At 35.0% G+C, this 15,088-nt stretch overlaps 1 protein-coding gene across 7 annotated transcripts in view; it reads right to left on the bottom strand.

Moving 5' to 3' along the window:
* BLTP1 (bridge-like lipid transfer protein family member 1) overlaps positions 1-15,088 on the bottom strand; it is a 195,263-nt gene that overhangs the window by 67,839 nt on the left and 112,336 nt on the right. For 6 of the 7 annotated variants that reach the window (XM_070386473.1, XM_070386477.1, XM_070386476.1 and 3 more), the window contains exons 43-50: positions 14,548-14,767; positions 13,928-14,086; positions 11,764-11,939; positions 8,725-8,900; positions 5,620-6,326; positions 4,957-5,196; positions 4,361-4,454; positions 2,392-2,442 (exon numbers count right to left, since the gene is read on the bottom strand). In XM_070386473.1, coding sequence (XP_070242574.1) covers positions 2,392-2,442; positions 4,361-4,454; positions 4,957-5,196; positions 5,620-6,326; positions 8,725-8,900; positions 11,764-11,939; positions 13,928-14,086; positions 14,548-14,767 — 1,823 coding nt within the window. The remainder of the gene's footprint in view (positions 1-2,391; positions 2,443-4,360; positions 4,455-4,956; positions 5,197-5,619; positions 6,327-8,724; positions 8,901-11,763; positions 11,940-13,927; positions 14,087-14,547; positions 14,768-15,088) is intronic. The other variant, XM_070386475.1, reaches the window with a different exon arrangement.

Genomic DNA, 15,088 nt, shown 5'->3' with positions numbered 1-15,088 from the left:
GGTCACACAGAGTCGGACACAACTGAAGCGACTTAGCAGCATTGAATAAAACTAAGCATAAATTTACAAAGAAGTCTTGTCATCATGACAGTCAAGAAATTCTACACCCATCTTACTATTTTACTTTATAATCTATAGAAGTCTCCTTAAATGTTACTTTTGATTATAGTAGCCTATACACAACCCTTGATTTTCAATTATACACCAAATGTCAGAATAGAAAGTGCTGACTACTTTGCTACTGCAGATTTGTGGTATTACCAGTGGAAACTGTGATGTTAAGAACTTCAAGGACTCTGTGTTGCCCAACTCCAGAGGGCATCATTCACACTGGAGGCTACATAAATGATGCCCATGACTATAGTGTGAGTAATGTTTCTTGGAGCTAGACAATAGGATAGTTCTAAACTGATCAAACTGAACCACACACTGCAGAGAATCTGATTAACTCTTGTCATACTGTACGTGTTAAAGATGTAAGGAGACCCAGAATGTGGAATTAAACAATTTACAAGCTGCCAAATGAATTAACTATTCATAACTCTATTTTAACTCTTAAAAGAGCTGTGCCTTAATCTATATCATAAAACATGTAGTAAACTTTTACACAGGAAAGAAGTGGTCAAAGTCTTTTTAAACAGATGACTATAAAAACCTGTAGCATGCCAGGCATGCCACATTTATGCAAAAAGTTCACAGCAAGTGACCAAGAAGTTTGGTTTGAGAATTCATTGACAATGCTGGTCTATTTGACAAAGTTCTGCTAGATGCACTCTGAACCTAAGTTATAATGACCACGGTGTCTAATGAGGCAAGTTTTCCTCATCTTCTTTTTCTTCCTGTGTCCAGACAATAGGGCCTTATAGGTAGACCAGCCACGCTTATCCATGCAGGTTAAGAATTTGAGGATTTAATTTAGGTCCTCATTATCTCTATCTCCACCCTACTTCCTTGACCATTCAGGCCCAAACTTTAGGGGCAGGAAAAGGAAGGCACCCTGACCCATGCTGCCTGCCTCAACTCAGTTTTGCCTGAAAATCTCTACAGTGGGGACAGAGAGTGTTATGATCACATATTGTCTAGTTATCTATTAAAAATCACTGGAACTGTCTTTTGTATTTGGCAATTGTACTTTATATGTTAACTCTCCTAGCAGGAGGCCTGAAAAAGGAGGGAGTAGGCCTATAAAGTGATATTATGACAGGAACTACCTCTCATTTGCTTACTGTTCAATCTTTAAGACCTAACATAGTGTGCAGACAATAATTTGTAACCTAGAAACCTAGTTAGTTGAGTGGATGAAGATGTGATCTTCAGTCATTAAAAAGCATCCTTTCTAAAGCCATGCTTATTTTTTGTTATACATCCAGAGAACTCAGTGATAAAAAAAGAAACAATAAATCTCTAGCTATTACAAATACTAAAGTGGAAATCGCTATTTTTTCCTATACCTTTTAACATGATATTAATACGGAAGAGTGGTTTCCAAAAAACAATCAATTTTCTAATTTAGTATTAGTGTATTTATTCTTTATTAGTACTTTAGTTGGCTGATAAAGTGATATAGATCACAGATAATCCCAAAAAAGGGTTCTTAATTGATGATATTTTGTCTATGGCCTATTATCAATACACAGTGAAATAAATCTCACCAGTTACTGATAATCTTACTAGCCTGGAACAAAATATGCAGATTCAACTAAATTTATTCAGCATACTTGAATTTTATAGAAAATGTTCAAATAAATAATCAGTGCTAAGTAACATACTAAATTGTCATGGCGGTTAAGATTTACATCACAAATATTTATACGTAATGCTTGGTAGAGCTCACTACCACAAAATATCAGATATACATAGGTAAAATCAAGCCAATCAAAAATATTAAAGTATATACAGTATAAAAGACACATATAAAATTTGACAACAGAGCAAACTCTCTACATATTACAGACAGAATTAGAAGGATGAGCAATGTAGATATTTTCATATATTAGTGTTTTAATAATTAGTTTTGCAAACCTGTCAACTCTCTTGCAAAGTTAAAAATTTCAGCTTCTATTATCACAACCAATATTAATGAGGATTTGTGATAATATAAATTTTAATATTAACAGGTCTTAAAAGAGCTCAAAGCAACATACAACTATAATTTTGAATATTTCAACAATAAAAGAAGGTATGAATTACCAAAAAGGCAGTTCTTACCTGTGTGTTTTCCATGAATATTAGCAAACTGTATAATCTATGAAAGGATCTATATTAAAGCCACAAAATAATAACTACATAATTCACAGCCATGCAGATAATCTAAATATTAATATTTTATCTCTAAAACTATCCAATACAATGTTAATCACAAAGTCCATGAAAAGAATAATAATGACATACAGAAACTCTTGTTTGGCTGTGCTTGTAGGAGATGTAGGAAAATCCTCCAGTCTACAGATGAAGATTCAAGAGAAAGCAGGAAAACAAAAAGGAAGCAAATAAACATTCATGCATAAATTAGTTACAATATGACTAATCATCTGGAAAGCTTTTATTTCCCATTTTAAAAATTTTCACTCGAAGAACTTTTTCAACTTTTTTGAAATTTCATTTTCTTTTAATTGAAACTAGAAATGAAAACCCAAAGAATAAATTCAGAAAGTCTTATCAATACTATTAGAGTTTGGTAGCAAGTAATAAATACAGTTTTATTTTTTTAATGAAAAAGTTAAGGGATCTTGGCTTGACCTCTTTTTTTAGAGACAAAAAAATATCAACTAATACTTAAAAAAGTATTTTATAAATATGTTTTGCAAATTTAGAGACTATTTGAAGCCTTCTCTTAGCTAATGCAGATAAGAGTATTGAGAGGATGGAGTAAATAAAACACAGGAGACATTTAAAGAAATTTGTTGTACTTCTGAATAGGTTAAAGTAACCACGATACTTTAAATTCAGAGTCAACAAAGGAATCATGAAACCTAAGTCTGTGGTGACTTTCTTTGAAGCATCATAGTGAGGGAGAAGGTGTGGAGATTCAGGCACCTCTTCTTACTGACTGTGTGACTTTAAGCATTTTAGGAAAACACTCTGATCTTTCTGAATCTCGATTTATTTATTAACAGTGGGGATAAAACCGCCCCAGTTAATAGGATTGTAGTGAGGATTAAATAATGTATATGAGGTTCCAGGTCCACAATAGATGCTCCTTTAGACTGTAATTATTATATAATAATACCCTTCCTCCCATTCTGAATAGTCAGAAAATATCTTACCTCACAACTACTGGAATTTCTGGTCTTTAGAAAGCCAGCTTAGGAAATGTGATCGGGACCATTTAAGCAGCTATAATGAAATACACTCTTTGGTTCTAGATATACAAGTCATAACTGCCCCAGCAAGATTTACACATCCATTTCAGGAAATGTTCCCCAAGACAGTCATCATATTACCCATGTATGAAATGTCATGAATAGACCTGTAATGAGTCAATTTTTGACTAATATTTAATTTTTATAACATTGAACTAGATCCTCTATTGTGTCAGTATTTAGCATGATAGATGCTTTAAGGGACAATAGTAGGACATTAACTAGTTATTAAAAATGAGCAAATTCTCAAAATCTGACTAAATTATCAAAATACAATTTGAGTTATAGCATAAAACTGTTCCACTGAAAGGAAGTTAGGAATGAAGGTATATATTCCCAAGTGTATGAGCAAAGTGAATGGTTAAATGTATTGATAACTAATTAGTGATCTAAATATCATGTGTAAAGGTAATTATTATTAGAACAATTTTGGACAGATACACAAAAAGAACATTGAAAAGGTGAGAGCAAAGAGTCAAAAGAAAGCAATATGGAATGGTATACTCACTGTAGAAAGCTTATTTATACTATGAGGAGGGTGTCATAGGCTTTATTGTTAAATTATTTAAATGAAAAAATGGCAAGATGAAGTTTTGAAACCCAGCATGAATACTGGGCAATGATTAGTTAGTAAAATCAAGAGACTATTTTCTGATTATAATTTTGTTTTACTTATTTGAGTTATGTGAGCTCTTGCATCTTATATGTTTAACTGAAATCTACACTGTAATCATTTCTCCTGTTACACAATCTTAAAATGTACTGGCAGTCAGTTTTTTAGGGTGGCAGGACTGGCAGTAAACCAATTTTATAAAGGGAGCAAATAATTTTTCTGAAAAAACATTCATTTGGTGATATTCTTAGTGATAGAAGCACAGTATCTGTCAATATTATATAAATCTCAAGTCTTACTAGGTACAGGATTCATCCAATGAATTTTAAGTTTCCTATAATACTATAACAAACAACTTTAATAATTAAAAAGACAACACACTTACTGTATATTTGGTGTAATCCCTTCAAGCAGCACAATATTAACCCCACCAATATGAGCAGTGGCACATGTCTCAGTCATCTTTTGATGTAAAACATCTTAAAATGTGAAAAAAGAAACAAAACCAACTATGAATTCTGGAAATTTAGTTGCACTTCATACTAAAATTTCATTTCATCCATAATATATTCAGTGAGAAAAGATAATTTTAAAGGTACAATGAAATTTAAACTATTCCAGAACAAATTAAAAAAAAATTTCCTTGAAGGTTTTTCTATCCATTCACATATACATATGTGTTATGTGTCAAAACTGGAATAATGCAAAATATGTAGTTTACCATGCCATTCATGCATTAAAGAGCCTAATGCCATTAAATAGTCCAAAGACATTTTAAATCTCAGAACTAGTAGCACAAAATATTTAGAAAAATTTTAAACCATTAAGAATAGGAAAAAAAAACTATATACACTAGCACTCTTGATCCGTATAAATGGGAAGTTCCATTTTCTGAAGAAAAATCACCACGTAGGAATTTATGAGACATGGCATTGGCTTTCTTCAGAAAAGTGGCACCCCGGTATCAGGATGTCATCATACCTTTCATTTTTTCCTTAAGTGTAAAACTGCCATGAATCCTCTTCAGTTCCGATTCCATTGTTAGCCCACCAATGTCTGCCTCCAGGTGTGTGCGGTTCACCATGCCAATCCCAAACACTATCAGAGTAACATGCTGAGGTTCAGCAGTTACCAAACTACGTTTCCTCTTAGTCACACTAGTATTGTCTTGTTCATTCTCAAACACAACTTTACATGTCGGCTCTGTAGGGCTCCGAACTCCTTTAAGTAAATGGAAATATGTGGGCTTAGATACTGCAAAATGGAAGGATGCTACCTTGTTTTTCTTTCCTTTACACTCCAAACTAGCCTTCTTTGTCCTCTTCTCCACCAAAATAATTTTTGAAAATTTCCACCATTTTCCCATGGTCATATTTGAAAATAAATAGGAGACTCAGGTATTTGAAAGCAGGTCTGTCTGAATTCTTTAAGAGCTGACTGTGTAAAAGTTAGAAAGGATGGGAAAAGGGGCAGTAGAATATCTGATCACCATCACTATTCTCTCTCCTTGGGTGACTGCCAATTCTATGCATTCAATTATCCAGTTCTTACAACAACAAGAATACATGGTGAATAACCTTTTTTTTTTTTTTTAGCATTATTGTTGTTCTAAACAGATTTTTTAAATATAAAAATATCCATTACCTGCTGGTCCAAATGTTTCTGAAGATTTTTCCAGTATTCCTGTTGGATCAGAGATAAGTGAATAGAAGTTAAGCAATTTATACATATTCTGCCAGCACTCGGCTGAAGGCTCGCTTTGTTCTGATACTGTAATTGAATCAGAGTCATCCATGTGGATAGTCATATGATCCACCACATCTTTTGAACCTTTCCTAGACACTTTTGAAGTTCTTCTTTCAGATCTTCCTAATGAATTTTTGTTTCGAGACTCCTTTTTGTTATTCTCGTTGTTGGTCCGTTTGTTCTTTGTATTATTTACTCTATTGCCACCGTTAAGACTTCCCCTAGAACTGCGGCTGAAGTCGGATGAGCGGAAATCCCGGTGTTTTCTGGTTTTGAAAGTAGGTGTTGGGGAAGCTGATCCAGCTGTATATCTGCTAAGTTTAATGTCAGTCTGAGTTGCTTTGATGTCATCTATCATCGTACTAAATTGATGAATGAGACGAACTAAAGCCATATCTACATGCTGGCTTATTGACTGACAGGAAATAGTAAAGTTGCAGTGAAAAGTATTATAATAACGCTTATTGAGATCATGAAAAGAAAGAGCATTGGTAGAGTTCTGAGGGGTGCACACGGATTTTTCCATTACAACAGCGCTGATGCTAAAGGTTTCCAACATCAATGCCGGTTTGAACTCAAGTGGAGGAAGATTCACATGGCCTTGCCTAAAAATGTGGAAAAAAAAGAAAACGACAAGGTTGTTTTTCTTTTTCCCCAGAATAATAGTTTTTATTAACTTGTTAGCAAAATAATCTCCAAGATGAAGTATGTTCTAAGTCAACACACTTCTTATTTTTACAAGTTGGAAACTAGGCCTTAAGTCTTCTTTCTTGATCTTATTCTACGTCGAGTCAAAATCACACTTATATACAACTCAGTAATTTAAAAAACGATTAAAAATGGGTGGTATGTGTTAGTCACTCAGTCATAGATGGGTATCTTTCCAGAGAAGACATACAGATGGCCAGCAGGCACATGAGAAAAGATTTTCAACATCATTAATTATTAGAGAAATACAAAGCAAAACGATGATGAGATATCACCTTATATATGTTAGAACAGCTATCATCAAAAACGTGAAAAATAACAAGTGTGGGCAAGGATGTGGAGAAAAAGGATTCTCATACACTGTTGGTGGGAAATATAAATTGGTATACCACTATGGGATACAGTATATAGAGATTCCTTCAAAAATTAAGATTAGAACTACCTTATGATCCAGTTTTCTTACTTCTGGGTGTTTTTCCAAAAATACAAAAACACTAATTCTAAAAGATATATATGTACCTCTATATTCATCACAGCATTATTTACAATGGCCAAGATATGAAAACAACTTAAGAGCCCACCAATGGATGAATGGATGAAGAAAATATAGACACACAAGTGCACACACACATAGACTACTACTCAGCATAACAAAAGATGAAGTCCTTGTCCTCTGCAACGTGGGTGGAACCTGATGGTATTATGCTAAGTGAAATAAGTCAAAAAGAAAGACAAATACAGTATGATTTCACTTACATGCGAAATATAAAAAACAAATAATAAGATAAATAACCAAACCAAACAAAACACACGCACAGATAGAAAGAACAGAGTAGTGGTTACCAGAGAGGTACGGGCTGAGGTAAGGGAGGGGAGAACAAAACGAGTAAGGGAACTCAAATGTATGATGACAAAAGGAAACTAATCTTTTGGTAGCAAGCATGCTGTTGTGTATACAAGAATAGAAACAGAATGTTGTACACATTATTTATATATATATATATATAATGTTATAAATCAACATTAACTCAATAAAAATAAATTTTTAAAAAGTTAATGGAGTTATAAAAGAAAACAACTGAGTATGAAAATGTTGGCACTTCCATCTAGAAACTCTAGATATGCAGCTCATGGAACTCAGAGAAGGCAAACTTACTGGCACAAAGAAGATGTGGTCGTGACAAAAGGGATGAAGCTATCCCAAAGAAAGTGATGGGGGCTGAAAAGAACTAGTGAAGACATATTACAACACTGAAAGTGCAAAGGTAAAACACTGGAAACTGCTTAGAATGGAGTATGACATTTGCCAAAGCACAGAAAAGATGCTCCTTCTGTGTTGTAAGCTACTATGATGCAAGCAGACAAGGACTATACAAACTACCCTCTAGTTTTTAAAAAAGAAAACATTTTAATTCTCAAATGTTTCTAATGTTTTAAACTGTATGCACAAAATATCAGTTTTATTATATTTTTCATTTTCCTATACATGTATAATAAACAGTAAAAGACTAATATTTTGAGAAATATTTTTCCAGGTCACAAAACAAAGGTAATTTTCCCCATTAATCTTAATAATCATTAAGGTCACTTCTGCAGTGTTTCAGCTTGCCTGGTTACTGTTATGGTACCATACTACTGTCAGAAAGACAAAGCTATACTCTCAACATGACATCTACTCTGTTCTTAATGGAAAATACTACCTGCTACAAGTCAACTTAGAAAGGAGGTCAGGAATAAATTCTAAGAATAGTATATAAAATTAATCCATAAGATCATAAAATAGTACTACAACAGTAAATAAAGTATATGTATCAATATATGTGCTTTGGCTGACCCTGATACATGTAATTTTCATGGCTTCCCTGGTGGCTCACTGGTAAAGATTCCACCTGCCAATGCAGAAGTCATGAGTTCAATTCCTGGGTCGAAAAGATCCCCCAGAGAAGGAAATGGCAACTCACCCCAGTATTTGTGCCTGGGAAATGCCATGGACAAGGAGCCTGGAAGGCTATGGTTAATGGGGTTGCAAAAGAGACACGACTCAGCAATTAAACAACAAAATACATGTACTAACATCTTACAAAAATATACCTAAAAATAGGTCTCACAACCTAGTGATAAAATCAACAAATTATTAAGAAAACGTGGCTACTATTTCTGTTAAGCGGAAGTTATCTTTTCCTTAGGCTATTAAAATTACTTCCACATAAAGCACTAGAAGAAAGCAAAGTTAAAAAGCAGATATTACAACTTTTGTACAAATTTTTACATATAACCAATAATAATGCAAGACACCTTCTTGCTCTTTTGCCTTTTCTCTCTTTGGCCGTGTCTGAATCCACAATATCTGCTCTAAGGCAGTCCAAAGTCCCTGAAAATGAAAGGTGTTCTCCGAAGTACATTCGGTAGCAGAGTGGCATTGCATCCTGTGACTGGATCCCTGTATGACTCAGAAGAGGTTTGAAAACAACCTAAAAGATATAACACATTTATATTAGCTCAATTTATAATTCAACATTTATTGTGGCTATTTTTCTTACATATTATCTCAGTACATATTATTACTATAATGTGAAGGGGAAAATAGGCCTTGTATAATAAATATGTTCTAATTTTACTTAAAACTTAGTATTTTTGAGCACCTACTATGTGCCACCCATCTTCAAATTAATCATAAACACAAAGTTCCTTGATTGTGCTTGAGTGAAAGTACAAGGAAAATAAAATTAGTTTAAAGCATTCTACTTCTTGTTTTAAAAAAGGCATGGATATCTACTGTGTTTCCATAAATATCTGCTATAAAAGGTTCAGAAAAGAGCTTATCAATCTCCTCTGTTAATATAAAAACATTTTATATGTTGTATTTTTAATAGCTGATCTACTTTTAAATGGCATCCCTTGGTTGCAAAAGTCATTTAACATTTGCTGACAAAGAACTTTTACATTTTAAGTATCATATATGCTGTGGAAATACATCATTCTGGCTAAGTCCCTAGTTAACTGAACCTCATAGTCACTGAGTGCTAACCCAAATAAAAGCAACTCTATGTATTCACAGTAGATCAGTAATAATAATCTTGACTACTCATTCTCTGCTCATGGTTCCTTTTCCTTCTTCTACATTCTAAACTGATTCATTGACTCCTTTCTAACTCTTTTTCACCACACATTCTCTTTTCCTGAAGCCTAAAAAAAATCTATCAAAATGGAGGTGTGCCATTTTTGCAGTGAGACTCCAGTCTACATTTTCACTTGTCTTTATGTCACCTCATTTGTTTGTGCTTGGGAAGATAGGCTACTACTCCTGTGAAGGCCTGAAGGTCTAGAACGACAGAATTCAGACAATTCACTCTACACTGGAAATTTAGGGAGAATTTTTCTCTCCCTTGTATATTTGCTTGGCATACGCTTTCTTGGGTTTACTCTTTCTTGAATTTGCTCTTTCATCCCAAAGGAAACATTCTTCAAGGTTCAAGCCATCCTCCATTCTTCCTAATCTTTGTTATCTGTACGCCCCTTAGTTAATCGTGCAAACCCACCAGTCATTTTAGTTCTTTCCTTTTCCCATCCCAGATTACCATCCTAAAAGGCTTCTCTGGCCACGGAAATAACCAATGCTTTAATTCCAAAGTTAGGTGACTTCCTTTTTCTCTCATAATCTTACCTTAAACTCCTTTTCAGCAACTTCCAAGACTTGTCTTGCTACATCTGCTTTGGATTAATCCTCTTCTACTCCTATAGCTAAGCTAATAAGGACAACAAGAGGTTCTAAATATCTAGACTCTCAGCAGTATTTGGTAATCCTTCTGTGGATCTGTGGTGAGCTCTCTTTCAATTTCACTCCAACCTTTACATATATTTAAATCACCTTACCTAGTTTTTTATTGTATTACTTAATATTACTGTCTCTGGTCAATTTTAGAGTCTTATATGTAAAATAGTATAGTTGTCTCTAATAATGTGTATTGGATGCTAATAAATACCATGAATGTTTATCCAGGCCGAAACAAAAAAAAATTATTTTTTTCTTAAAAAAAAAAAAAAAAAGTGAAAGAATCCCTAAAATCAACTCCAAGGTACTGAAGAAATAAATCTCAAAAAAGTTTAAAAGTGCCTGACACATTTCTTAATGTAAGTCACCTCCTACTGTGATAGAAAACTGAGGCTGTAAACCTGCAAACTAACCAGTACAGTTATGAATTGTCCATACTGCCTTCCCAAACATTCTTAGGAGAAAAAGTACATTTTATGTCAAAAAGTTCTTTCTCTCTATAAAGGACTCTAAATTCCAACACTTCTCATCCTTCTCTGAATCTTTCTCTATCAGTTTGCCATTTTTTTTTTTTTTTTAGTAGAACTCTCTTAATTCGTCCTAAATAAAAAATACGCTCAGGCCTCCTTCATCCTGAAAAGACAACACTTTTAAATACCCATTTCCCACTCTCCCATTTGCCTTGGGGAATTTTGTTCTCCACTCCCTACATTTAGTCAATTAAATAAGACCTCCACTGTATTTCTCTTTTACCTTATCAAAGGCATGCCCACCTAAGCTAAGAGTTCCATTAGTTTCATTACCACTTTCATGAGCCATTTCATTAACTCATCTTTTCATCTCTAGTTCTCCATTTCAATCCACTTAACACATCGCTACCTATACAACACTTCCACATGTACAATTCCAGGCACTTTATTCCTCTGTTCTAAAATCTTCAATGCCTCTGCGTTGCTCACTCAAGCCTTCACAGAGCACTTAAAACTGTAGGAAATGATTAAACTTAACTTTCTACTCCTATTATTTAGCCAGTCTCTATCCCCAATAACAAGAATGTTGCTGTATGAGGCAGACTAACTATACACCATTCTTCAGTTTAATGAATATCTATATATGTTTAATTTGTATTTATAATTAACCTATGTACTTTTGCCTGGAAAATCCCATGGACGGAGGAGCCTGGTAGGTTGCAGTCCCTTGGGTCGCTAAGAGCCGGAGAGGACTGGGCGACTTCACTTTCACTTTTCACTTTCCTGCATTGGGGAAGGAAATGGCAACCCACTCCAGTGTTCTTGCCTGGAGAATCCCAGGGATGAAGGAGTCTGGTGGGCTGCTGTCTATGGGGTCGCATAGAGTCAGACATGACTGAAGCGATTTAGCAGAAGCAGCAGCAGCAGCATGTACTTTTTAAAGGCTCCTCCTTTTTACATGAAGGCTTTAGGCAGATAGGCAAGGAAAAAGATTTTCAATGGAATTCCACGGTGCACACACTTGATGGTTCCAACTGCTAAGTACTGCCTAATACACAGTCACTATAGTTAGGGAAAAATGGAGTGGCTCACCTGAGCATCAGCAAGCTGTACAGCAGGAAAACCTTGGTTGGCTTCTTCTACACCTGCCACATCATCCTGACTAGTGCTATGCTGAGAATGTGTCCCGTCCAAAGTATTCTGGTCACTAGACAAGACAGTGTTGAAATCTGAGGCTGAGGGTATTGTAGGAAGATTGGGTGCAACACCTAAAAGAGTAAGTATTCAAAAATAAATTCTAAATTCTTGGGAAATGAAAAGAACATAAAGGGATACAGCAAAGTAAACTTATGAAACTTGTATTATAATTGTATTACCAGACCATTTAAATTGAGAAGGCAAAAAACCACATTTTCAGGTTATTTTACAGACCCTAATAAAAAGTGAAATTAAACTGTATTTTCAGAATAATATCACTCATCTTCATACATGAAGTATGTATTAGAGCCAGTCAGTCCAAAATATAAAACTATAGGGCTAGAAGAACTTTGAAAAGCATTTGATATCCCATTAGCTTTGCACAGAGGAACAAGATTATAGATAGGAGCACGGTTATATGGCAAAAACCACAAGTGTCACAGAATCCCCACATCTAATTTTCTTCCTAACTATTATTTCTCAAGGTAAAACAAAAATAAAATGGCACTACTTCTTTCTTCTGTACTTTGTTATCTGTTAACTTCTGTTAACTTCTGTTATCTGTTATCTGTCAGGCAAAGGATTTGTGATAGAGATGAAATGTTCCTTTAGGCTCTCCTGAAATTTAAACTCTGTAGTAGTGAGATTAGCTGCAGGAAAGTGCTGAGAGCTGGTGGAAGAACCAGCCTTCTATCTCCTTCAATCAAGGGCCAATACTAGAAATTAGTACATGTCTGCACGTCTAGAGTCAGAATTAGAATTGGTTGCAGATTCAAATGTGGTCCACACAATGGCCAAAAAATAAAACGTACTGAGTAGTCATTTGTCAGTCACTTTTCATAATTTCATATTTTTGTCTGAATAGAATTTAAAAGTGATCCAAATAGATGTTACACAGATTAATTTCAGCTGCCCAAAGTAACTAGGAACAAAGGCTACTTCACATATTCTTTTAAAAAATATATACACACTTTGACAATAAAATAATACATACATATAGGAAATTTGGAAAAATAAGAGAAAAATAGAAAACGATAGGAAAGGACTGACTCCATTTATGTTATTGGAAATAGCCACCAGTATTTCTTTGTGAATTCTCTGCCTGTTTTCCCGCTACTTATAAAGTGAAGTGAAGTCGCTCAGTCGTGCCTGACTCTTTGCGACCTCATGGACTGTAGCCTACCGGGCTCCTCCATCCATGGGGTTTTTTCAGGCAAGAATACTGGAGTGGGGTGCCATTTCCTTCTCCAGGGGAACTTCCCGACCCAGGGATCGAACCCGGGTCTCCTGCATTGTAGGCAGACACTTTACCATCTGAGCCACAAGGGAAGATAAAGACCCCTTTAAAATTAATAAATTTTCCTTATTTGTTTCCCTCCTTGAGGGCAAGAATCTTCCTTTATTGCTTTTAGTACTTCTTTAGATTTAATTAAATATTTAAGTAACTATAAAGAGTATGTACTGCTGTTCTTAGTTGCTCTATTATGTTCAAGTCTTTGCGACCCCATGGACTGTAGCCTATCAGGCTCCGCTCTCCTTGGGGATTCTCCAAGGCAAGAATACTGGAGTGGGTTGTCATGCCCTCCTCCAATGGATCTTCCCAACCCAGGGACTGAACACAGGTCTCCTGCATTGGAGGCGGGTTTTTTACCTTCTAAGCCACCAGAGAAAAATGTTTGTTATTACTCTGCAGAGGACTCTGGATAAGCTGAAAGTATTTTCTATATTATAGGTACATGATATTGTCATTATACTTTGCATTTTTTCATTTATCTCCTTTTGGTACTTTGAAAATTAAACCAGACACATTAAATGGAAATTTTAAACTTTTTAAATTATATATCTCACATTTGACATATTTTCCTTTCCACAAGAACACTGAGCTACTGCTTATGACTCTCTCAACTGCAATATTATCAAAGGTAAATGGGACGATTTCAACTACATGGTAAACTTAAACCTTTGAGATATTTTTAACCATCCTTTGAAAAATAGCATTTACTAAAACTTTACATGCACCCCTTAGACAGTTAAGTAAAATAACATGATAGCTCAATACCTGTTGGGAGACTATTGTGTCCTGATTTTGTGACAGGAGACTCCTGTACCACACTTCCTCGGTTACCCACAGCATTTGACATCCAGTTATAGAAACTCACAGATGATGGCTCAGATAACAAGGGGTGTTCAGATAACATATCAGAGGCCATTGTGTTTCCTGAAAATAAAGTTTTACTGAGTATAGCATTACTTATGTACTAAGGAGCAGAAAATGTGATTTATGTAATCATTTTTAAAAACTCAGGTTAAATTATCTTCCTTTTGCATATGTCTTTAAAACTCACTACATACTCTTGGCATTTGGATATTAAGGCATTAATAAATAATTTACTTAGACTATAATGAGAATATTCACTCTTGGCTGGTCTAGACAGCATTACACACCATGCCTAGGTTGAGAGTAACAGCAAATGCTACAATTTAAAAATGCAAACTAAGAGACACCAACAAATTAAACAGAAGAGCTTCCCAAAAAACATTCTCAAAGATAAGTTGTCATACAAAAGACTAGGTATGCATCCAAAATATATATCTGAATAAACATAAGTCCCATTTTTTTTTGTTTTGTTTAAATCTCCCACAGAAGTAAACTGATAATTGTCAGAACTAAGGATATACCTGTTCTCGTCAGGGAGCTACTTTTCACTGCTGCACTACTTCTCTGAGGGGTCCCTTCCAGAAGGTTGTGCAAGCTTGGAAAACTTCCAGTCAGGTAGCTGAGTAGGCTTTCCTTCCTTGGACTCTCCTTAACTGGTACTCCTGCACGTCCCACATGCACTGGAGAATCTGTGGCAGTGTCACCACTGGTATAGCTCAGAGAATGGTAAGGATGAATGCCCTACAGAGAGAACAACATGGGGCTCTTTCTTATGCACATAAAAAAGACTATGGATAACCACAATGACTCACTGTTTTTATTACTATATTATTCACATTAATACAACAGTGTCTAAACAGTTTGTGTCTACTAGAATTGCAGTGAATCTCAAATGTATGTAATAATGTTTTAAAACTCTACAGTACAATGCAAAGGACAATATTTAGTATCATTCACTTAATTTTAACAATGATTAACCTCCCTTTGCGGAGAAGGCAATGGCACCCCACTCCAGTACTCTTGCCTGGAAAATCCCGGATGGAGGAGCCTGGTGGGCTGCAG

The sequence above is a fragment of the Bos mutus genome, chromosome 17 (genome assembly GCF_027580195.1).
Source record: "Bos mutus isolate GX-2022 chromosome 17, NWIPB_WYAK_1.1, whole genome shotgun sequence".
NCBI lineage: Eukaryota > Metazoa > Chordata > Mammalia > Artiodactyla > Bovidae > Bos > Bos mutus.
This window is presented reverse-complemented; position numbering and strand designations above follow the sequence as displayed.